The sequence below is a fragment of the Tachypleus tridentatus genome, chromosome 4, assembly GCF_004210375.1.
Source record: "Tachypleus tridentatus isolate NWPU-2018 chromosome 4, ASM421037v1, whole genome shotgun sequence".
Lineage (NCBI taxonomy): Eukaryota > Metazoa > Arthropoda > Merostomata > Xiphosura > Limulidae > Tachypleus > Tachypleus tridentatus.
In genome coordinates, this window is record NC_134828.1 from 23,499,540 (window position 1) to 23,525,250 (window position 25,711).

The 25,711-nt window shown below is 38.2% G+C and overlaps 1 protein-coding gene and 1 long non-coding RNA gene across 8 annotated transcripts; one reads left to right on the forward strand and one right to left on the reverse strand.

Annotated features, from left to right (window-relative positions):
- LOC143248680 (uncharacterized) lies at positions 1-3,445 on the forward strand. Its single transcript, XR_013027145.1, has 2 exons — positions 1-1,350; positions 1,478-3,445. It is a non-coding gene; the product is annotated as an uncharacterized LOC143248680 (long non-coding RNA).
- Positions 1,778-25,593, reverse strand: LOC143248676 (uncharacterized). Of its 7 annotated transcripts, none has more exons than XM_076497280.1 (2): positions 25,571-25,593; positions 1,778-3,734 (listed from the first exon to the last, which is right to left on the reverse strand). In XM_076497280.1, exons 1-2 carry the CDS (start codon positions 25,576-25,578, stop codon positions 2,384-2,386), a joined length of 1,359 nt encoding a protein of 452 aa, XP_076353395.1. In that variant the 5' UTR covers positions 25,579-25,593; the 3' UTR covers positions 1,778-2,383. The 7 variants fall into 7 exon arrangements, with proteins under 7 accessions (XP_076353395.1, XP_076353397.1, XP_076353396.1 ...); XM_076497282.1 differs by lacking the exon at positions 25,571-25,593 and adding an exon at positions 16,846-16,974; XM_076497281.1 differs by lacking the exon at positions 25,571-25,593 and adding an exon at positions 6,676-7,479.
- Between the last annotated feature and the right edge of the window lie 118 nt (positions 25,594-25,711).

The following is a 25,711-nucleotide window of genomic DNA, read 5'->3' on the forward strand; positions in this document are numbered from 1 at the left end:
GTCACGTGGGACACGGAGTAATTTAGCGGTTGCAACATGTCCTACACTTTCAGGTGGGGTCACGTAGGACAGAGAAAGTAATTCAAGGGTAACAAGTTTTATTTTATTTTTTAACTTTACGGAAAGTTCATTTGGCATCGGACGTTCTACTTTTTATATTGTGCTGAGTTTATAAGTAACAGTCGCGTGTTTTGTGAGCGAACGACTCGTGGGTATGGTAACATCAAAACACAACCGAGAGAGCATTAAATGAGTTTGGTCACGAACTGAAGCTTTTTAAATGTGAAGACATAAAGACGACAATAACCGGAGGAATCGGGATGGTTTATTCGTCCTACTAGAGCAGCTGCCCTCTGGTGTCTACCCCTTCAAATTAATGGATAGTTTTTGCCATCAGATGTTAATGTTATTCAATTGAAAGAAAATATCGGCATAAATAAATTGCTCGATAACTAAACGACACCTCTTTCTATCTTCATCGATCTGGCAAACGAACACATGAAATTGTGGGGTTATCTCTAGCTAATCAAGCGGCCCGGCATGGCCACGTGGGTTAAGGCGTTCCACTCGTAATCTGAAGGTCGCGAGTTCGCATCCCCATCACACCAAACATGCTCGCCCTTTAAGTCGTGGGAGCGTTATGATGTAACGATCAATCCCCCTATTCGTAAAATAGTAGCCTAAGAGTTGGCGGTGGGTGGTGATGACTAGCTACCTTCCCTCTATCTTTACACTGCAAAATTAGGGATGACTAGCGCCGATAGGCCTCGTGTAGCTTTGCGCGAAATTAAAACAAACAAACAAACAAACAAACAAACAAACAAACAAATCTTCTTTGTATGTATGTTGAATTTTAATCACCCAGGAGGGTCAGGTGCACATCACCTCTACCTCCATCCCTATCTATTTTGGCGGTGGGTGGTGATGACTAGCTACCTTCCCTCTATCTTTACACTACTAAGTTAGGGACGGCTAGCGAAGGAAGCCCACGTGCAGCTTTGCGCGAAATTCAAACTGACTTTTGTATTTTTTTCTCTCTTCCTTTTTTTTTCTTTTTCCGTTAAATATATTAAAAATAATAAATAAAAGTAATAATGGAAAAAATATATAAATAAATAAAAGGGCAACTCAAGACAATACATGGAAAAGGGCCGGAGTACTGTAGAAATATATTCAAATGGCCATTTCTGGCTCGTGCAGGTATGTGTTTTTCTTATAGCAAAGCCACGTCGGGCTATCTGCTGTGTCCACCGAGGGGAATTGAGCCTTTGATTTTAGTATTGTAAATCCGAAGACTTACCGCTGTCCCAGCGGGGGAACTATGCACGTGCGTCTAGTAAATGCATTTAGGTAAGTGTTACTTTGTTCTTCCATTAATACTAGTTTCGTTAACAGTAATGATGTGATGAATATTTTTTGCAGTTTTTCTTAATATTCATCGTGTACTTTTGTTAATGAGGTTTACTTGGCCTTTTAGATAAGACCAACTTCACTTTTCTAAGATGGACGAATACCAATTGGTGTTATTGGGATTACGGCCAAAAACGTCGCTAAAGGAGAGGATACCCAAAAGCCGAATCAATGCATTCTAATAATCGCACGTAAGAACTATGTTGTGCGTTTGCAATATTTATTGTTATTTTAATTTTTAGTTCTAATCTGTATGGATTGTTTGCTACGATCCAAAGTTAATGACAAATAAAGATTTAAAATAGGCAAATGTAAAAAAAAACAACAACAACAACAACAACAAATATTTAAATAAAACGCCACGCAGTAAAATTTTAACCAGATTTATTTAACACACTTAAACACCTTACATATATAATAACATCAACTGCTCAGTTGGTTTAGCTCTGTTACTTTATGTTTCGGTTATTACACAATTATATCAGTGTTTTAACACGTACATAGAGTTTTTGAATATCAAACAGTTTCTTATTTAAACAGCATTTCTGAAGTTAAATAATTTATTTTTCTATATCCGTAAAATATTGTAATGTACAGTTCTTTTGCCACACTTAGAATAACATAATAAATGTTACAAAAGTGGTGATAAAAATGATACTTTGAAATGTTTAGAAATACAAACTCTGGAATGACGTGTTTTTTTTTTTTTTGTATCCCTGTCAATAAAAGCTATTGTGGCAGTTGTATATGATATTTCATATATATTTTATGTACACTTTTCATAGTAAACAAATTATTAAAAGCTGTACAAAATATGGAAGAATGTAATTGTATTTTAGACGGTTACAACGGTTACATGCTGATAAAAGTGCAAAGGATGAAACAGCCAATCAGAGTGGAGAACACATCATATGACGATCGGACAGAGAGGAGATTGCTTCACTTTTGGCACAAATTAACCACACGTGGAACATCACAACTGGTCATTATCGTTATCTTGACATTCAAAGTTATTCTTTTCTGTCGGACGTTGGTCACCGAGCTCCGTCTGTTTACGATTACAGAGCATCAATTTTCGTAAGTTTGCCACTTCGGACGCTAATTTCTGGAGTTCGCCGCGAAGCATAGAGTTTTCAGCCTGCAACAAGTTGCGTTCATGTGGCGGCGCTTTGTGAGAAGACCTTGGCTGGGATCGGTGTTTTCTGTCAGTAGAAGCGAGACTAACTGAGGAGGGACTGCCAGTGCTGTCTCCGTCGGAGGAGACCGAGGAGGCGTCTTCTCGGACGCTACTGCTGTCCTGCCTGCTGCTCCGGCCACTGTCCGTTGGGCTGGGTGTGTTCTGGCGGCTATCTCGTTCACCGAGATGTATCTTGTGCCGCAACTTGAGGGGTAAGGAGAAGTGAGGACTGGATTGCCCACTTGCACTTGTTTGAGGACTGTCTTCTGTCGATGACCACGAGCTCGAAGATCCCGTGAACTCCTGGTCGACAGGGGAACACCTTGCTGCTGGAGGACCATTAAACAGTGCTTGTTCGAGCGTTTGACACCTGCCAATTTTCATCCCGGTATTCGTGCTCGGTTGAAGAGATGAGAGACTGATGTCGCTGTTGGTTGAGTAGTCACTATCACTATTACTGACCATCATCACCGGCACCTGCCTCGCTTGGATCGCCGTGGATGAGTGGGGACAGAGCTGACCACTAGCTGACATAAGAGAAGAGGTTGAACTGGATGTACTTTGAACGTGAGTGTAGAGAGAGGTGTTGTTGCCTATTGTAGGGCAAATACTCGGGATTATATTGGACACTAGGTTGGAACGTCGCCCATGTTGGTCTGGACACACAGAGGGATGGGGCAGTTGAACTTGATCTGGACTGACCATGGGCTGCGATGAAATATCATACTTGTCTCTGATAGCTCCCAACTCAGCTCTGAGGATGGCATTCTCTTTGGTCAGCTCCAAGACTTTGGTTTCCAGTACCAGGTCATTCAGTCTACGTTTTTGACGTGACCTTTTTGCTGCTTCATTATTCCTTCGTCGTCTATCCCAGTAATTGTAGTCTTTCTTGAAGTCTGGGATGAACTCGCGTTGCTTTCTCATTGGGAATATGTCTTGAGGCTTCAGATGAGCTGTTAAGTCTACCGGTCCATTCAGCTGCTGTGTCCAGGGGTCATTTTGACTAGAGAAATTGCCAGGAGAAGAATCAGGGACGGTACCAGGGGGTGGTTCTCCCTGAAGAAGGGGTGGGGGTGGCTCCTGGAGACGAGGTTGTTTGGATAAAGGTTCGTTCTCTGTCAGCATCATAATGGTATCAAAACCTAATCTAGAAAGAAGAAAAAAAATATTAGCAGAGAAATGAAATAAAACAGTTCACTTTATGAACACTTCGTAAACAGTTTTCATCTCAAAACATTTCAACTTGTTCTACTCTATGGTTCCCCCCCCCCAATCCTCTAAACACAAGTAGCTCAGCGATAAGACTTATAACTGTAAAAATCGAGGTTCGATACTCATGGTGGACAGAGATCCAATCGTATAGCTTTGTGCTAAAAACACTTTGCAACAGTAGCTATGACGTTCTTATTGATTTCGTTTTTTCTTATAATTTCTAACATATAAGGGTTAAATTAGCCGTCCCAAACTTATAGAAGTACAGGCAAAAACTAATATATTAATAACGTGTGTTTGTAGGTTTTCTTATAGCAAAGCCACATCGGGTTATCTGCTGAGCCCACCGAGGATAATCGAACCGTTGGTTTTCGAGTTGTAAATCCAAGAACATACCGCTGTACCAGCGAGGGGCATGTTAATTGCACCCTTTGAAATGAAAAAAATGTGATATCAGTCTTTGCCAGTGAGTGACTTACGATTTTACTAATAATTAACTTCTGAACAATTCAGTTTTGATAACTGGCATTGTAAACAAAAGAGTCCTGAAATAACCTTTCTCCAGAATAAAACGAAATCATTGTTCGATCCATGGTTTTCCACTACGAATTACGAATCTATCAAATACGTTTCAAAGCGACTATTGAATATCATCGAATTACGTCAACGCTTGTGATCTTAACCCACGTGTAGGATCAACTTGTCAAACTTCAACCTGTAAGGTATCCTGCCACTTAAGGAAATAAACCGTTCTACGCGCAGTTGATTCAAAACGTTGACGTACGTACCCCCTCCGTTCCCTACGCTCATCGAAGTGTTCGAACAGGCATGGCGCACGCTGCACGGAGTAGGCGACACGAAGAAACAGCGAGAGTACGGTCGAAGAGAAAGACACGTGAGTCGCATTTCACGCGTCGTGAACCGAACGAACGCGGTGTTGTTTTCAGATTTCGAAATGTGTCAGGTATGCATAATTGGGAGAGGATATAATAAGTTATTATCAAAATAATAAGCAGCCACAAACGTAATTATATAAGATTATGTATACATAAATGGATGCTTCGACTATACCTGAAAAACTGTAAACCACAAGTAACTTCGGGCATCAGAGGCTCAGAAGAAATAGCTGAGTAAAACTGGGTTCAGAAACTCGGACAAACTGATATAAACAGAGGCTCTTTCACATCTAACCCTAACTTTAAGTGACTTGTCTGACTCGTATGGTAAGTAACGCGACCTAGATTTGGGAACTCAACGCTTCCGCACAGAAAGTAATTCAATGACGTTGGAAAAGTCCTGAGAAAAACAGGTCAGGGGTAAAAAAAAATGATGTCAAGGCAAGCAAAACGTGTTAAAATTCTCTCCCACTGTCTGATGACCGCTAGGCAAAGTTATAGGAACTAGAATAGGTTTTGGTTTTGTGTTGTTTTCATTATTCTAAATCTTGTTGTTTGAACCGCCTTCACTTAACGACAGACTGATATTATTAGGACGAAAATACAGATATGTAATGTTATGTAATGGCGTCCCTTAAGTTGAGGGTTTGTTTGTTTGTTTTTAATCTCGCGCAAAGCTACACGAGGGCTATCTGCGCTCAACTTTTGGGCTACTCTTTTACCAACAAATAGTGGGAGTGATGGACACATTATAACGCCCCCACGGCTGAAAGGGCGAGTATGTTTGGTGCAACGGGGATTCGAACCCGCGACCTTCAGATTACGAGTCGCACGCCTTAATCCACTTGGCCATGCCGCCCCCCTCCCTAATTTAGTAGTGTAAAACTAGAGGAAAGGCAGCTAGTCATCACCACCCACCGCCAACTTTTGGGCTACTCTTTTACGAACGAATAGCGGGATTGACCGTCCTTTATAACGTCCCCACGGCTGCTGGGGCGAGCATGTTTGGTGTGATGGAGATTCGAACTTGCGACCTTAGGATTACGAGTCCAACGCCTTAACCTACCTGGCCATGCCGGGCTTAAGTTGAGGGACGAAGATACTTATTTACTAACTTTTAAGAATGTAGAAAATATTAACCAAGTAAAACATGTAATAAAATATAAAAGCTTTAATAACCATGAAGTTTCAAATTCGTTTTATTTCAGCATATGGTAATCTGAATTAGTTTTTATATGTTCGTTTGTTTGAAGTTAAACACAAAGCTACATAATGGACTATCTGTGCTCTGCCCATCACAAGTATCGAAACTAAGTTTCTTGCATTGTAAGACCAATATATTCTGCTGTGCCACTAGGGGCAGTATAGGTATGTGTTTAATGTTAAAAGAAATATTATTTCTAGTTTTATTATTTTTTTAATATTGTCCTAAATCTACACAACACAGAAGTTATATGAAAGGACCCGTTATAAACTGGTTCTAGATATGTTATGATAAATCTGTTTATCAAACAGGCGTCGCGCTGAAACAGAAACTACCTGTCTGATTGGTCTTCAGGTTATGTTCTCTCGGAGTAAAGGTTCTTCAGGTAATTAGTGTCTGACTTCTACGTATATATATATATATATATATACTACTCACAGCTGACGAATGTATGTGTATATGTATATTTACAAAGGTCTTTGTGTCACAGCTCTTACTTAGGATTGAATACAGTTAAAATTAAGACCTGGTGAAATTATTTGTATAATTATATATTCTACCAGGTTTAGGCTTATGACATTCTGTTTTGTATTGTTTTACAGATTTTAGGTTTATGACGTTGTTTTCGCAGCGTTTTACAACTTTTAAGCTTGAATCATTTCATTTTGTATTATCACACTAAATATCCGCTTCGTTCGAAACGCTCGATTATTGCTACAATAGAACAATGTGCCCATGTACGTGACAAGAAATTATTTAATATAATATTTCCTTACCTGCCAAACAGTGGAAAGCTTCGGTGAAAAGACGCAGTTCGTAATTAATCAGTCGAGTTGTGTAGTTAATGTTAAAACACTGAAATCCACACCGATTAGTGCACTAAAACGTCTATGTGGTTGGACGAAACGATAAATACAAGATTCAATACAACTTCGACAAAACTGGCACGAAAATAAAAAGAGGGGAAAACCCACCGAAAATTTGGCGAACAACTACAAGTACCCCTTGCGATGACGAGGGGAGACGAGACTGTTATGAGTACAACAGTGTGAAGTCCAAGCAGTTTCTAAACAGAAATCTTTGATCAGGTAACAGAGAGAAAATATTTCGCAGGTGTATCTGAAGTTCATTAGTAGGCTTATTGTGTGATGAGACAGGACCACAATCGGACCACGTAATGCTCTGCTAGCTGGACTCTCAGGCCCGAAGGTCCGGCGGCTGGTGTTCGCTAGCACGTTATGCAATACTCGCTAAGCGCATGTGTTCCACTTTTCCTTTTCTGCTCTGCGGCGTTACTTTCAACGCAACTCGTCCACGCGACGGTTGGAAAGGGAATATCAGAGTGGAACGGCTTTGTCAGCCTCGTGGTAGGTTCGGTTTCGAGCCAAAGTATCGATCCGCTGACTTGACTTACACTTATTGAAATGTGTGTGTCGTTTCCTTATATAGCACAGGACAAGCAATTGATCCAAAAGTGCTGTCACGTGCTACAAAGTAGTCTCTGTGTTGTCGTACGCGCGAAACGAAACATTACAGACTAGCATTTTTTAAGTAAGCCATCGTGTTTAATATATATCAGCACCGTACTAAAACAGCCTTCAACGTATTTTTAAATTGTCTACAGCGGTTTTGTACATCAGCAGCGTACTAATTACCTTCGTATTTCGAAGAAAGGAAATACCAGTGATGTTGTAGAAGGAGCGGGCGTGGTTTACTTGTTAGCATACCGGCCTGCGGATTCTAAGGTCTATGGCTCGCGTACCTTTGCCTCAAAATTGCGATTTGAGCCCGTGAGTGCGTTATAAATATGACAGTCAAATGTCGTTATTCGACTAAAGTAGCCCACATGTTAGCAGTGGGTGGAACTACATTTCCTCGACTCTCTTAGTTGAAAACTAGGGATGGTTGGCGCACATAACCTAATTGCGTAGCTTTGAGCGGATATACACAACAACCAATAAACCAAGTAAATAAAATCATAACAACACAGTGATTGTAAATTGATTTGTGACGGAACGTACATAACTGTTACTTTGCCGTGACTAAAAATGATTTACCTTCAGAAACTTATCACGTGTTTCGTTTTATCTTTTTTTTATATATATATAAATTTATTCGGAAGTTCTTTACTTTTCACGTCACGTGTGGGCGCTGTTATCAACTTCAGACATCACTATCGCTTCTTTCTGTACGTATACAACAGAAACAAATCCAACTTATCAATTTATCTTTCCACATAGAAGACGCCAATTGCAACTGGATCAACGTCGAACAGGTGCTGTGATGGAACCCTGGATTACGTAACTAACCCTTCTAGCCAGCTTTACTCAGCAACAGTAACTGAGCCAATCGCGATAGAAAATATACTGAACTATGGGGAAAAAAATGGTTCCCAACTCTCGCCCTCCTCTATTGAAACAAATTTGGAAAAATAAATTATATCATGTATGTTTCACATTCTCTGTATAGACAGACGCTAAAGTAAACCCACTGCGTTGTCTGAAGTATGGTAGTTAACGTAAGCAGGTAATAAACATTATATATTTGCGGTGCGTGAGCGAGTACAACAATAACAACATGGCGCCGATCCGCATCTTTCCTCCCAAAAAACCTAAACTCATTATTTGCAGGAAATTGAACATTTATTGAAATTGAACGCAATAAATTTGAACTTAAAAGGGCTTACGGCTGGCGCTAACGAGCACGTGAATTTTTCTGGTGGTGAAATATTATCGATTAAAATTGAAATATGTTTACGTAATCTCCAGGTTTGTCCAAAACATTATGCATGAGCTGTAATTAAATGTAGTCAAACAGACAGGATTCGTTGGGACTGTTTTTGTTTTGTTATATTTTTAATTGAAAATGTTCAACATTGTTGTGTCTTTCTGTTAATTACGTATTCCACACGTCTAAGCACGGGGCGCAGATAGCTTTGAGCCATAAAACGTCGAATCATCCGACCAACTAAGCGTCGGACAACTAATAAATTTCGGCCCGGCATGGCCAGGTGTGTTAAGGCGTTCGACTCGTAATCTGAGGATTGCGGGTTCGAATCCCCGTCGTACCAAACATAAGTGAGGGTTTATCCCACTATTCATTGGCAAAAGAGTAGCCCAAGAGTTGGCGGTGGGTGGTGATGACTAGCTGCCTTTTCTCTAGTCTTACACTGCTAAATTAGGAACGGCTAGCGCAGATAGCCCTTGTGTAGCTTTGTGCGAAATTCAAAATAAAACAAAAACTAATAAATTGTTCACAGCGCTTTATGTTTATATATATATATTACATATAGCCCGTATTCATGTATACCTATTTATATGAACTGACCTTTTATAGGTTTGTTGTTACTATACAAACGAAACCATACAAACAATATTTAATTTTAACATTGTGTTACTGCTATATAAGATACTTTTAATAAGAGTTTTGATTGAGACCACAATTAAATATGTTATAGTCTTCTAAATAACTTCAAATAAACACCGTGTTTGTTTTAACGCATATCTTCTGGTTTTTACTCAGTCTTTTAGATGCTCGGTCAGCCATTTTTATAAGCACAAAATGAGCACACTGGTGAGATTAGTCGTGATTAGTGGGAACTGTAGATATGTGATTACGATTATAGGGTATGTGTATATATACATATAAATACATACCGTATTGGCTCCTGACACGTGATTAGCCTGCACATGACCGTCTGCCGATCGATAATTTGGAGGTAAATAACACGCGTTGGCATCACCATGACAACGAACTATAATTGCGTGAGTATACCTACCATCAAATGACTTCGAACAAAAACAATTCGCCTTTTAAAACTGTTAAATATGACCTTCGTTTATATAATCATGGTATATTGTGTCATAACTTTGATGTGCACACAAATATTTTGTTATTAATTTAGTATTTGCTTCATTCAAAGTTCACTTTGACGTGTCGTACATTAAACAAATAAGTCAATATTATCTGTAGATTAGATTGTGTAACGATTCCAGTAAAATGATTAAGAAGATTGGAGACTGTGTAACGTTCCAGTACGATTATCAGAAAATAGTAATATTCTAGGTGATGTTCCAGTACGATTAATAGAAAATAGTAATATACTAGGTGATGTTCTAGTATGATTATCAGAAAATAGTAATATACTAGGTGATGTGGAAAGACCCTGAAATCATACGAATCAAACAAAACAAAAATACAGATCACGTATAAGTTAAAGACAACATCAAACCTATTGTTCGAACTAGATCGTACCATTCTCTTAAGTTTGAAATAAAAAATAAAACCAACCATTTAAATATTTATCAACCTTGAGCTCTTTTAGATTAATTTCATCCACCACACATTCTAAAGACCAACTGTCCTGTTAGAAAAATGTCGCTGTCTTAGCCAATGACGTCTCTTTTTCTGCCAAATTTTATATACGTGTTTTGTAGTCTTAGCATTTTTACCATTAAGTAGTACAAAACTACATAATGAATTAACACTATCAGCCATTAAGTAGTACAAAACTACATAATGAATTAACACTATCAGCCATTAAGTAGTACAAAACTACATAATGAATTAACACTATCAGCCATTAAGTAGTACAAAACTACATAATGAATTAACACTATCAGCCATTAAGTAGTACAAAACTACATAATGAATTAACACTATCAGCCATTAAGTAGTACAAAACTACATAATGAATTAACACTATCAGCCATTAAGTAGTACAAAACTACATAATGAATTAACACTATCAATTCCTTTTGGGCCCGATATGGCCAGGTGGGTTAAGGTGTTCGACTCGTAATCCGAGGGTCGCGGGTTCGAATCTCGGTCGCACCAAACATGCTCGCTCTTTCAGCCGTGGGGGCGTTATAATGTTACGGTCAATCCCACTAGTCGTTGGTAAAAGAGTAGCCCAAGAGTTGGCGCTGGGTGGTGATGACTAGCTGCCTTCCCTCTAGTCTTACACTACTAAATTAGGGACGGCTAGCGCAGATAGCCCTCGTGTAGCTTTACGCAAAATTCAGAACAAACAAACAAACAATTCCCTTTACAATTTCAAACAAGTGATGCAGATTTCCTGCGGCTCTTCATTGTTTATGATATCATAATATCAGAGATCTTAGCTTGTTCTCTATGATAACATAATATCAGAGATCTTAGCTTGTTCTCTATGATATCATAATATCAGAGATCTTAGCTTGTTCTCTATGATATCATAATATCAGAGATCTTAGCTTGTTCTCTTATGGCAACTCCTCCGTCCTATGTACCATCCTAATAGCCTCTTTTACTTGCTTAATGACCTTCCTAAGGTCAGGAGCCCCAAATCGAACGCAATATTCTATCTGTGGTCTAACCAGAGGCCTGCACAGTAACATTACAATCTCTTTAGACTTATATTAAATATTTTTTTTATATGCAATCTAAAATATTATTCGGTCTGCCACCACCACCTTTAGCTTGTGTAAACCCTGTAAAACCTTTAATGTATGAATTGTTTATTTTTAATTATTTTTACAACTCCTGCGGCCAACATCAGATCACTGTATTTCACGAAATAGTGACAGTTACCTGCTGATGACCACACGACTGGTCGATAAGTTGTAGAGAAAAGTTGAATAAAAATATACAATCCACTTCATAAGCTGTATCGGAATTCCTCTCCTCACAATAACTACACACACATACGGTCACGTAAGTTCATAGGAACACTCATATTTGTTTTAAAACTCTGATTATTATACATAGAAAATATATACTCTTACCTAATTATTTGGGTTAAGACAGTCTTCACAGTGACGGTCATAATTATTTCATTGCAATATGTGACAGTGAAAGGCGTAAAAACAATTCTTTTTGAGGGTTCTGAAGGCGTTCAGAGCGTATCCTTTCGGTGTATAAACGATCATACATTTAACTAAAACTATTAATCCAGGTGGCTACATAGGCTAATAGCAGAGACTTCAACGTCTCACGTGCTTACCAAACATGAGAAGTATTTAACCAGAATTACCAGTAATATCTTTACAAGTTTCAACCACAACCACTCTGTTCAACACAGACTTGGCTGTCACTAGACAGATAGATAAATTAGAAAATAATTGATTGTTTATTTTATCGGGAAACGAGAAAATCTATGCAATGGGCTATCTGTGCTGTCCCCACCCCTGGATTACAAGTCTTCATGTTTACAGATGATCCACTGGGAGTGGAATATACAGAAAGATAGAGATTCAAATATATAGATAATCTGTCTCTCTTAGCTGATACCTCGTTAACTGAAGGATGTTTATCATAGTGCTGAAGTCATTGTGAGAAGTAGCACGCATGTAATGCACGTAACTACAGTAACAGGAGGCATCAGTATATTTATCTTTGTTCAGCCGTTACTGTCCAAAGTCTTTGAAGAATGCTAAGTTTGTTGACCAAGTGATTTAGAACAATGTGAATGATCAATATATTTGTCGATATATTAGAGGATTGTTTCCTCTGTGGTAAGCGCAAAGCTATACACATGGGCTATCTCTTCCATGCCTACCACGGATATCGAAACCCGGCTATAATCGTTATAAGCCTTCAGAGTTAACGCTGGGGAAAACATTTTAGGACAACTGACGACGAGAAAGATGTTTATTTTATAAATGACAAAACTAAACACAGGCATTAAGAATCTTGGGAAGTGATGAAAACATTCTGTCTTAGCGTTTCATCAGGTGATAAAATAATACATTTTAGTCTGTAAGACAGATTTCAGAAACACTATTAAAACAAGAGGGAATCCTCAGTAGCCGTAAAACTTGCAGTTCTGTTAGATTAGAGTAGATTGATCTACGAGTTTTCTTTTTCTCTGTATTAGATATAGCTTTGTGCACCAGAAATACCAAGTGTGGAACGTGCGTATACCTGATTCGATATTGTTACTCAACAGAATGTCTACCAGCCTACCTACCGTCAAAATGAAATTCTTTTAATCTGGAAGACTTGGGCGTGGTCAAATACGTGAATTGAAAGGGTTTGACCTCTAGAGTTCAAAACTGTAGTAACATCTCAAATCGGTCAAGAAATGACACAAAAGCTATCTATGCCCTGCCTACAATGGGTATCGAAACCTGGTTTTTACTGTTGTACGTCCACAGACATACCACTGTGCCATTGACGGTCTTTCCAATCGACCTACCGTGAATTTCTACGCAAACTCTCCTCTGTGCGAACCTTTCACAATTGTTATTCTAAATGTCTTTAGAGAGTAATTATTTAAGTTACTCTACACTACTACGCACACTTCTCTACTTACTCTACACTACTACGTACACTATTCTACTTACTCTGCACTACTACGTACTTTCTCTACTCTACTCTGCTTCTCTACTTACGTCTGCACTACTACGTACTTCTCTACTTACTCTTGCACTACTACGTACACTTACTTCTCTACTTACTCTACTCTGCACTACTACGTACACTTCTACTTCTACTCTGTTGACTGTACTACTATTACATATACTTTACATTGCTTACTACTCTACTATTATACACTGCTCTTGCTCGTTGGCACGTTGATTTAATGTAATACTTATCTTACTTCGCGTTATCTGTACTATTATTTCTACTTTGCATAATCTTTACTGCTGCTGCTTATCTTCACTGCTTTGCATCTGCGTTTCTTATTGCGCGTGCTGTATCTGCTTTGCGCTATTTTATTTGCTGCTGCGCGTTGCTTACATTACGCACTACTCCTGCTGCGGCTTTGCTAATCGTATGCTGCTGTACATTCTTTTCTTGGCTACTTACTCTCATCACTACTATTGCCTCACTTTCTGCTGTTGACTGTATCACTACTTATATATACTTTGCTTACTTACACTACTACGTACACTTCTGCGCTATCTGCTTACTATCTACATCTACTGCGCATGTTACGTACATTATCTTCTCTTATTACATTTCTACTACGTATATTGCTCTTACTCTGCTTGCTACTGCGTACACTTCTATCTCTTTACTCTACACTACTACGTGCGCTGGCTATCTCTACTTATACTCTGCTGCTTTGCGCGGCTACATCTTCTCTATTTTACTCTTACACTACTACGTTGCATCTATCTGCTACTTACTCTACACTACTACGTACACTTCTCTACTTACTCTACACTACTACGTACACTTCTCTACTTACTCTGCACTACTACATACACTTCTCTACTTACTCTACACTACTACGTACACTTCTCTACTTACTCTGCACTACTACGTACACTTCTCTCTCTAGTTACTAAATAGAGATGATTATTTCTCTATTCTCCATGTTACTTTCTTACATTCCTTCCTGTTCTACTTATTCAGCCACACCGAAATGCTTCCCTACATTTATAATATTACTTTCTGTGTTTTCAAATTGAGGAATATCCTGAGCTCTAGTTAATTTAAAGTTTTCCACTTATTGTCTTTAATTGCGTCTTTTAAAACTTGCTGAAACAGTTTAGATCTTTGGTGTTTTTACGACACAACATTTTTGAGAATGCTTTTCACCGTAACTTAGATATATGGTTTCGAACATTTGATAATTTATCATTATATAGCTTTAAATGTTGAGTAATTTCGAACCATACTGTATGTATACTAATCTATTTTATTTGTGTGTGTGTAAATACTCGGCTAGGATTCGAACACAAGATCTCTCGCATTCCAGGCGAGCGCTTTGCTATTTCATGTGATTCACTTTTTTTTTTTTGATATCCCGATATACATCTATCTAAAAGTCGTATCAATTTAAGTTTCTTTTGTAAATATAAATTCCTTTTAGTTTAGAATCAAGTTGTTCTCTGTGTTTCACAGCCTTGTAATCGTGTACAAAGCTGCACACCTCGTGCGTTCCCTGGACCACTTAGAGGGAGGTGTTATCTCCATGAGTCTACTCGCTATTTTCAGCTCTGACCTTGACTATTTCGTTTGCATCACCACACCCTGTGTTGCGATTGCGTCACTCCCTGTAAATGACGTAATACGTTTTCTTTGCTGCCCCAGAATACAGCACTGTTGTCGCCCTGTGAGTAATATGTCCGAGAAGCAGCTTAAACGTTTCGTTTACAAAGAAAGTTCTTTAACCTTCTATCTGTCATAAACACAGCAACTTCAAAGACACATAACTAATAAAACGACTTCTTGAAATTAAATTATTTAACTTTGTTTTAGTCTAATCAATACTAAGGGAACAATACTAAAATAAATCAGTTTTTTTTTTTAAATAAAGCTGTGAGGTTTATTCAGTCAGAGAAATAATAACTTTTAAAGAATACATTAAAGCAGATCCGTGTTATTAAATCCTATGGGTTTTTAGTACGAAAAACATGACTTTAAAAGATACGTTAACCGAAAATAAGCACACTTCAGTTGTTTTTACTCGTTGGAAGGAGGTAATTTGATGATACAAACAGACATAATATTTGAACCTAGACAGCAATGAAACAAACCAAAAACAAGAAACAAACAAAAACAACCAAGGTTGTCTACCTTAAGGCAGCGACTTGTCGATTTTACCCTCTTTAAACTTTGTTATGTAATCCACGTGTTTGTAAACGACCCTCTGACGTCTGAATGAAGAAGTACTCAAGTTTTAAATTACCGAAGAAATAAATAAACGAACTACGGGTCCCCATTGGCGCAGTGGAACATCTGAAGACTTACTATGCTAAAAATAAGGGTTCTACGCATAGCGTGTAGTTTGTTTAATAATATTTATACATGGACGTCGAGTTTCTAAGAGAGCAGAAGGGGGGTTCATGTTATTTTATGAAATAAACCAAACCGCACACACTCATAGTTCGCGTGTTCTTCCCGTTTCTCACGTGAAATATGTTATTTCTTAAATGTTAGTTTTATATGATTCGTCGAGCATAAAGTGGGAACAGAAAAATCTCTATAGAGTTGAAAGAAAAGAGAGACAAAGAACATAATGTAACATTTAAGTTTGTACGTTGATGTGGCGAATATTATTTGAACGTTTTATGATGTAACGCTTGATTCAGTGGTGTTAGCATAGAGTTACTGGGATGTAACGCTTGATCCAGTGGTGTTAGCATAGAGTTACTGGGATGTAGCGCTTGATCCAGTGGTGTTAGCACAGAGTTACTGGGATGTAGCACTTGATCCGGTATTATTAACCTAAAGTTAGTGGGTGGTAACAAAATTCGGTGAATCTCTATCTCAGCAGTATTCTTGATTCTTAAGGCTGCACTGTGCAGAGATACAGAACTTTCCGTTACCAGTGGTTTGTGTGAAACTGTGAATACGAGACCCTTTGAGAACTGTGTGGGTTGTAGCAACTTCCAATGTATTTCATTACACTAGAAGTGCAAATAAATAAGTTTTTGTGTGAAAGTCTTGTGAAACTACCTGTTCTAGCCATTCATAATGTTTATGTGATGGACTAGAGGGATTTTTTGTTTGTTTAGAAATAAGCACAAAGCTACAAAATGGGCTATCTGTGCCCTGCCAACCACGGGTATCGAAACCCGGTTTTTAGTGTGTAAGTCCGCAGACATACTATTGTGCCACTGGAGGGCGACTAGAGGGAAGGCATTTAGCCAACATCACACATTTCTTATTTTTTGGGCTACTCTTTTACTAACGAACAGTGGGATTGACCGTAAAATTATAACACCCTCCATGGCTGAAAGGGCGAGCATGTTCGGTGACGATGAACACCTAAGTCGTAATAACAGCTAAAAGGAAAAGAAAAAGAAAAAAGCGAAAATAGTAAGGAGGTTGTGCCTTTTACAATCGTTAATAAAACCAAGATTACATACACTAGAGGTAAGTGTTCAGATTACTGTGAGGAGCCCTTTTCGGAATGTGTCTGGCTGTGTCGCAAATTATACAGATCTTGTAGATCAAATTTCACAATAATGTGTTATTTATTATTAAACTATTATTTAAATTTTACTTACAATTTCTTTTTGTCTTAGTGGGAGAATCGTGAGACACTTTCTAAAACATCTTCGTTGTCTTGAAAAACCTGATATAGGTGATAAATGAGTTCGTACTTTACCTTTCCATTGGTCCTACATAGAAAGTGGAGACACTGTGAATAAGGGGTCCCAAAACTGGATTTCGTGTGCAGAAAAGCTTTTGCCACGTGTCCTGTTTACCCAGTTTTTTTTTCTTTGCCAGCAGTTCATCTGTTGCCAAAGAACTATTTATTTTAAAGCTAAAAAAAGGTTAAGCTGAAGTATATTATTCTAACTTAATGCTATTTTCAGTTAACTCACGTTCTATAAAGATGCAGTTTCCTATAACACTCACATAAAAATTTAATGTTTTTACTGAAAGTTGTGAATTTCCGCAGCTTCGTTAAGAGATAAAAGGTCTGTACGTTTAGTTCACAAGCTGAAAGACTTGGAAACACCCAATTTTTTTCGAAATTACAATTTAAAAATAGAAGCATTTTTTTTTTTTTCTTTTTTTCCATTCTTCTAGGAGTTTGTGAGAATCAAATTCGAAGATGTCACAGATTATATGGAATATTTAACTCAACAAGCAGGAAATATCCAAAAGGAAAACAAGATAGTTATTGCAAGATTCATACAAACTAGTATGACGTCAGTCAATAATCTTTTCACGCATGTAGTTACAAACTAAAACGTGCATTTTCATTGCAGACGAAGTCCTTAGTTCTTTAATGGTACAAAAAATTACCCACAACTGCATTTGAATTAGCGATTATCAGTTTAATATACTGCCTTCGAAAAAATGCTCCATTTGTAAACATTACACAATTGCAATGAAAAATATTTTAAGTTGGACATGTAGAAACGTACGAAACAGTAGGAAGATCGAATTATAATCATGACATCACTCTAATTATTAGGGGCAAGTCTTCCTTACGGTTGGGCCCGGAATGGCCAAGCATGTTAAGGTGTTCGACTCGTAATCCGAGGGTCGCGGGTTCGAATCTCGGTCGCACCAAACATGCTCGCCCTTTCAGCCGTGGGGGCGTTATAATGTTACGGTCAATTCCACTATTCGTTGGTAAAAGAGTAGCTCAAGAGTTGGCGCTGGGTGATGATGACTAGCTGCCTTCCCTCTAGTCTTACACTGCTAAATTAGGGACGGCTAGCGCAGGTAGCCCTCGTGTAGCTTTGCGCGAAATTCAAAACGAACAAGCCAACCATGGATTCCATAGGTTTTTTAGTTAGACATATTTTTCTATGGTGTTTATACATCAAATAAATGGGTTGTGAATAGGAGTCAAATTCTGACGGAACTTATTTTTTTTACTGAAAACAAGATTGACTTGTGTTGTTGTGTCGTGTTTTTACTTGTGTTTGTTGTGTCGTGTTTTTACTTGTGTAGGTTGTTGTGTCGTGTTTTTTACTTGTGTAGGTTGTTGTGTCGTGTTTTTGTGTCGTGTGTAGGTTGTTGTGTCGTGTTTTTACTCGTGTAGGTTGTTGTGTCGTGTTTTTACCTGTGTAGGTTGTTGTGTCGTGTTTTTACTTGTGTTTTTATGTCGTGTTTTTACTTGTGTAAGTTGTTGTGTCGTGTTTTTACTTGTGTTGGTTGATGTGTCGTGTTTTTACTTGTTTTTACTGTGTTTGTGTCGTGTTGTTACTTATGTAGGTTGTTGTGTCGTGTTTTTTACTTGTGTGGTTGTTGTGTCGTATTTTTTTGTTGTGTAGGTTGTTGTGTCGTGTTTTTACTTGTGTAGGTTGTTGTGTCGTGTTTATACTTGTGTAGGTTGTTGTGTCGTGTTTTTACCTGTGTTGTTGTGTCGTGTTTTTACTTGTGTTGTTGTGTCGTGTTTTTACTTGTGTAGGTTGTTGTGTCGTGTTTTTACCTGTGTAGGTTGTTGTGTTTTTACCTGTGTTGCTGTGCCATATTTTTACTTGTGTTGTTGTGTCGTGTTTTTACTTGTGTTGGTTGTTGTGTCGTGTTTTTACTTGTGTAGGTTGTTGTGTCGTGATTTACTTGTGTTGTTGTGTCGTTTTTTTGTTTGTTGTGTTTTTACTTGTGTTGTTGTGTCGTGTTTTTACTTGTGTAGGTTGTTGTGTCGTGTTTTTACTTGTGTAGGTTGTTGTGTCGTGTTTTTACCTGTGTAGGTTGTTGTGTCGTGTTTTTACCTGTGTAGGTTGTTGTGTCGTGTTTTTACTTGTGTTGTTGTGTCGTGTTTTTACTTGTGTAGGTTGTTGTGTCGTGTTTTTACTTGTGTTGCTGTGCCATGTTTATACTTGTGTTGTTGTGTCGTGTTTTTACTTGTGTTGTTGTGTTGTTGTGTTGTGTTTTTACTTGTGTAGGTTGTTGTGTCGTGATTTACTTGTGTTGTTGTGTCGTGTTTTTACTTGTGTTGTTGTGTCGTGTTTTTACTTGTGTTGACTCAATTTTGTTTTTCTTTTTTAAAAACAGGTCCCCTTCACTCATCTGAGAATCTTTAAATTTTTTTTGATAATTTCAAACCTACTTGTGACACACACACAAACAAACAGAAGGAGAAAAATAACAGATCAATTATTTATTTTTGTGATAAATTTTCGACAACGTGTCTTAGGCAAAAATATAAAACGATTCATAATAATACGATACGGTGACTCCACTGGAAGTAAAGAGCACAGAAAACAAGCTGGTAATACGAGGATAAGGTTGGAAAGTACGGCTTTAATAATTTTCCATTTTGGAAGAGGCAAAGACACGTGATTCGCAAGTCACAAGCACAGCGTCTGCTTATATAATCCATTATAGACGTTACAGCGAAGCCCGCGTAGCAACTGAAACTCTAGCACGAGCCTGAATTAGATTGCGCAAATTCTGCAGTTTTTCGCAAGAAAGCGATCGATCGATTAGTGAGTTTATTCTGCATTGCAGAAAAATAATACAAACACGTGCTTCTTGAGGGGAGGGACGGGCGAGAGGTCAAATATCACACTCTATGGTTACGCTGATAGCTTGCGTATGCAGCAGAATTTCACTGTATAATAGATACTACTTTATTATTCGTAGGTCTTCTCCAATAGAAGTATAAATAATTAAGTTATTATTTGTGTGTGTGTGTGTGTGTGTGTATTTTTATAGCAAAGCCACATCGGGCTATCTGTTGAGCCTACCGCAGAGAATCGAACCCCTGATTTGTAAATCCGTAGACTTACCGCTGTACTAGCGGTGGGCATTTTGTTTTCGTTTTATAACTTTAAACTTAAGAAATAAACCATGTTTTAAAATGTTTGTATTCCTCTTCATGCACAAAAAATGTTGTTGTTGTTTTGAATTAAGCACAAAGCTACACAATGGGCTATCTGTGCTCTGCCCAACACGGTATCGAAACCGGTTTTAGCGTTGTAAGTCCGCAGACATACCGCTGAGCCACTGAAGGGGGGCCCACAAAAAATTAAATAAATTTGAAAACATCGTGGAACACGTCAAATAAATAAATTTCTAAAATATTTTAAAGACTTTTGTAGTCTGACGAGATCTGACGTTCAGTACGATAAGTTTGAGAGCTTATAACGGGTTTTGATACCCGTGCTGCGCATAGCACAGATAGCCCACTGCGTAGGTTTGTGATTAGTAGCACACAAACACAAAATTTAGAATAAAAAAAACGAATTCGAATTTCTATGTAAATAAATGATATCACCTGTAAATGAATCCAATAAGATGTTTGTATTTGCTTTTATGGAGGCTTTTTTTTGGGGGGGATACATTTAAATGAAACTCTGTCCCATTTGTTTCCAAAAGATGTAGACTAGGACTGCATTAACTCAATGGGCTTATAACGCTAAAATTGAGGGTTCGACACCCCGCCATGAACATTGTGGCTTTGCTATAAAACAAGCAAACCAAGTGTTGTACAAGGGTGTATAAATACGAAACTTTACAACTACATCTAAATGCTTCTCATAGTTTCTTATCATCCCCTTGTGTATAAATACGAAACTTTACAACTACATCTGAATGCTTCTCATAGTTTCTTATGAGCCCCCTTGTGGCTCGGAGGTAAGTTCAGAGGCTTGTAACACTAAAATGTCAGTCTCAATAATACTTTCTGTTTTATGGCCGCATCACGAACTGTCTATTGTGTAACCTTGCGCTTAACCACAACAGCAGAAGTTTCTTATCAGAGATGCCCTCTGACATGAAGCGACATTTTGAAAATAAGATATGTTGCATTTGTTAAATAAATATTTATCTGTTTGTTTGTTTTTGAATTTCGCGCAAAGCTACTCGAGGGCAATCTGTGCTAGCCGTCCCTAATCAAGCAGTGTAAGACTAGAGGGAAGGCAGCTAGTCATCATCACCCACCGCCAACTCTTGGGGCTACTCTTTTACCAACAAATAGGAGGACTGACCTTCACATTATAACGCCATCATAGCTGAAAGGGCAAGTGTATTTGGTGCGATGGGGATTCGAACCCGCGACCCTCAGATTACGAGTTGAATGACGTAACCCACCTAGCCATAACGGGCATCTTAAATATTTACTACTATTTCAGTTACATGGAGTTATATCCAGTTGTATAATTTGTCTGAGTGTTTGTTTTTGCGTAGAACTACGTAACAACTATACGCGCTCTGTTCACCAAGAAGAATCGAACCCTGGGTTTAAACGTTACCAATCTGTAAACTTACATAATTTTGAATACGATCAGGAAATTTTCCAAAAATTTGGATATAAATATATGTGTGAAGAACAACAACATGAAACCACTGCCTCACATACTAGCTTGTTTCTGCCAATGGGATAATCGGAAGGTAAAATAAAATATTTTTATTGGTTAATCAATAAGCTTGAGGGTTTATAACGGCGATATTCGGGATTCGATCCCTGTTCCTAAGAAACAAAACAAATGTTTGAGTTTATTTTATTTCACATATTTAGTGATCACCTTTTTTTTTGGGGGGGAGGGAAGGTTAAGCATTGAATTAAAAAATGAGTTATCTCTGTGCTCTACCCCCTACGGATATACAAAATCCGGTTTCTCGTACTGTAAGACGGCAGGCAGAACCGCTGTGCAACTGGAAGACCACTGAGTACAAATACTGTATAAAGCTATACAATTATAATTCGTAACTAAAATGATTAGGGAGGGAAATCATGGAAGCGACACCTGGTGTCAAAAGACGGAAATTATACACAAAACTAAAAACATTAACATTAAATTTTTTAAAATAAATACGAACACCAGACTGGATCTGTTTATTGAGGGAATTCACGTTTGTTTTCGAAATCGATTTTACTCATTGATTGTACTTAATTATTACCGTATGGTTTTAAAAGTTCTGCTTTGCTCGAGGTAATACGCCGCCTCTGTTACTATTTTGAGCCACAGAACGCGACCCGTTCGGCCGTTACAAGGGTATCTGAGCTACGTTTCGCGCATTTTGCTATCGATCGTTGGTCGTTTAAAGCGGTAAATTGAAACGACTGCCAAATTTGACCGAAATTGGTGCAATTAGTCCTAGCAGACAAATTTCCTTTATCAAATTTGACCGAAAATGGTTCAGTTAGTCCTAGCAGACAATTACTTTTTAGTTTTTTTTTTTAAATACATAAAAGAGTAGACATCGCAAGGTTTAAATTAAGATACTTTTTACTTATATATTTTTTACGTTTACGTTTTGAACCGTAATTTGTATATAAGTGAATACGCAACGCTGTTAAAATCCAGTCTTTACATATCCAGTTCATTAACAGCTGTTCAACACACATTATTAAACATAATTACGAACCTACCTGTGATACTCTACATGCTACACAGATAGACGAATAGACTGGAGAGAGAGAGGGGGGTGGGGGAAAATATGACACAAAGATGGACAACCAGAAAATAAGGGCAGACAAATTAGACAAAGGAAGACACGAACTGGACGACACACACAGAAAGATAGAGAAAATAGATGGAAAAATTGGAAGATGGTTAGGGAAGCTGGACAAATGAACAAGGAAACTGGACTTTGTTAAAGACAAATAAACTCCACACAGGAATAGACAAATGAGACGTAAGAATATACAAACTGTAGAGAGGAACGTGAAAATAGACAGATGAGAAGGTGAGCTGGACAAAAGGATAGTTAAATTAAAAGACAGAATCAGCAGAGAGACAGAAGAACAAATGATAGATTGGAGCACAGAAGAATGATAAATCTTTTGGACCATAAAATATTTGCCTAAACGTTGTTGAAGGAGATCAAGAATTGTATATGTGTACCACTTGTTACTACTTTTTGCAAGTCTTTAAACAGCAAGCAAGTACCTGAGGATTGGAAATTAGCTAATGTCACTCCTGTATTTGAGGTAGTAATAATAATTGTCCCAGTAATTATAGACCCATTAGTCTTACATGATTTGCGGTAAAAGATTTGGAAGGTCTGTTAACAGACACTTAGCAAAACCGTTTAACAATGTTTAGAATTTTATTGTGTATTTAACATGGTTTCATTAACATAAACTTTAAACTTGCAAATTTTTTGACATGCTTTGAAAAAGTTATTTATGTGTATGAAGGTAAGGGTGTGTGTAGATTTGGTGTATATGGATTTTCAAAAAGCACTTGACAAAGTGCCACAAAAAGGCTTGTGAAAAAATTATTTCTACAGGTGTAGGGATAAGTTAACTAATTTGATAGATGGATGGAAGAAAGCAGAAGGTTGTTCCAATTGGGGTTCACTCAAACTGGATCAATATTACAAGTGGGGCACCTCATGGTTTCGTCTTAGAACCTCTGTTATTTTGATCTATATTAATGAGCTAGATGCATGGCCAGGTAGTTAGGGTGCTCGATTTGCTTAATGTAGGTCACGGGTTTGAATCTCCATCACACCAAACATGCTCGCCATTTCAGCCGTGGAGGTGTCCAAATTTTAACAGTGAAAAAGTAGAACTAGGGAATACAAATTTTGGCAACGTAGGTTTCACCTTCAGTTAAGACAGTTTCATTTCTTCTAACAGGGTGGTTGGCCTCTGGAGAGGGTTAACCTTGTGATGTTGAAGAAACAATAAATTCAAGTGAATTTAAGAGAAATATATGATTGATAAAGGCTGACTTTAAGATTTCTAAAACTTATATCTTTAATAGTTTTAGTTTAGAGGCGGCCCGGCATGGCCAAGCGTGTTAAGGCGTGCGACTCGTAATCTGAGGGTCGCGGGTTCGCATCCCCATCGCGCCAAACATGCTCGCCCTTTCAGCCGTGGGGGTGTTATAATGTCACGGTCAATCCCACTATTCGTTGGTAAAAGAGTAGCCCAAGAGTTGGCGGTGGGTGGTGATGACTAGCTGTCTTCCCTCGAGTCTTACACTGCTAAATTAGGGACGGCTAGCACAGATAGCCCTCGAGTGCTTTGTGCGAAATTCCAAAACAAACAAACACACAAACAAGTTTAGAGGACGGGATAGCCGAGGAAGACCAATAGGTTTCATGCTGTTCCTAAACGTTGTGTTGTGTTATAAAATAAACTGAATGTACTTTCCCTTAGTAAAATATTTCGGACCGGCATGGCCAGGTGGGTTAAAGCGTTCGACTCTTAATCCGAAGGTCGCGGGTTCGAACCTCCGTCGCACCAAACATGCTTGCCCTTTCAGCCGTGGGGGCGTTATAATGTTACGGTCAATCCCACTAGTCGTTGGTAAAAGAGTAACCCAAGAGTTGGCGGTGGGTGGTGACGACTAGCTGCCTTCCCTCTTGTCTTACACTTCTGAATTAGGGACGGCTAGCGCAGATAGCTCTCGTGTAGCTTTGCGCGAAATTCAAAAAACAAAACAACAACCTAAAGAAAAACAAAGTAAAATATTAGTATACCGCGCTTTCGAAGACTCTCGAAGAGTTACCAGTGTAGTTTAGCAACTTGTCGTTTGTTTTATCTACTTTCACTTGAAAGTTGTTCAATCAACAGTTCGTGAAGTAAATAGATGGAGATGTATTTCTCAGTCCAACACGTGCAATGGTGTAACTGATGTTTTTCTTAGTGTTAGTTTATACAGGGTGTCCCAAAATGAATATATCGAGAAGAAAGTTGAACAACATTTGTATTATCTGAGATAACAACAAAATTCAAAATAATAAATCTTTTGAAGACTTGTAAGTTTTACTTACATTTAATTAATAAACATCCGTCTTCCATCATTAGCTATAATCAGTCTAATTCTGGGTTTAAATTTTGATAATACATTTTCTAACACATATGGAGGTATGGATAAGACAACATTGCGAATATGAATTTTCAGTTACTCAGGATACGTTATGGTACGCCCCCTAGTGGTATAGCAGCACGTATGAGGACCCACACCGCTAGATTTGTTTGTTTGTTTTGAATTTCGCACAAAGCTACTCGAGGGCTGTCTGCGCTAGCCGTCCCTGATTTAGCAGTGTAAGATTAGAGGGAAGACAGCTAGTCATCACCACCCACCGCCAACTCTTAGGCTACTTTGTTAACAACGAATAGTGGGATTGACCGTCACATTATAACGCCCCCACGGCTGAAATGGCGAGTATGTTTGATGTGAGAGGGATTCGAATCCGCGACCCTCAGATTACGAGTCGAGTGCCTTAACTTCCTGGCCATGCCGGGGCATTTATATTAGTCGAAGGCGTGGAAGTACCTTGGTATTTTCCTTCCTTTAGGCCTTAAACTCAAGAGATATTCCTTGTGTGACCTCCAAATAGAAAAATAAATAAACACGCACATACCTATACATGTTTTCGAGATGTACGTGACTTTAGTCATATCTTGATATATTCCTTCTGAGTCTAAAGCTATCCGGAAAGTGGAGAAAGACTGTTAAACTGGAACAACATTCTATATATACATTTAAAACCAAACGTGGTGAG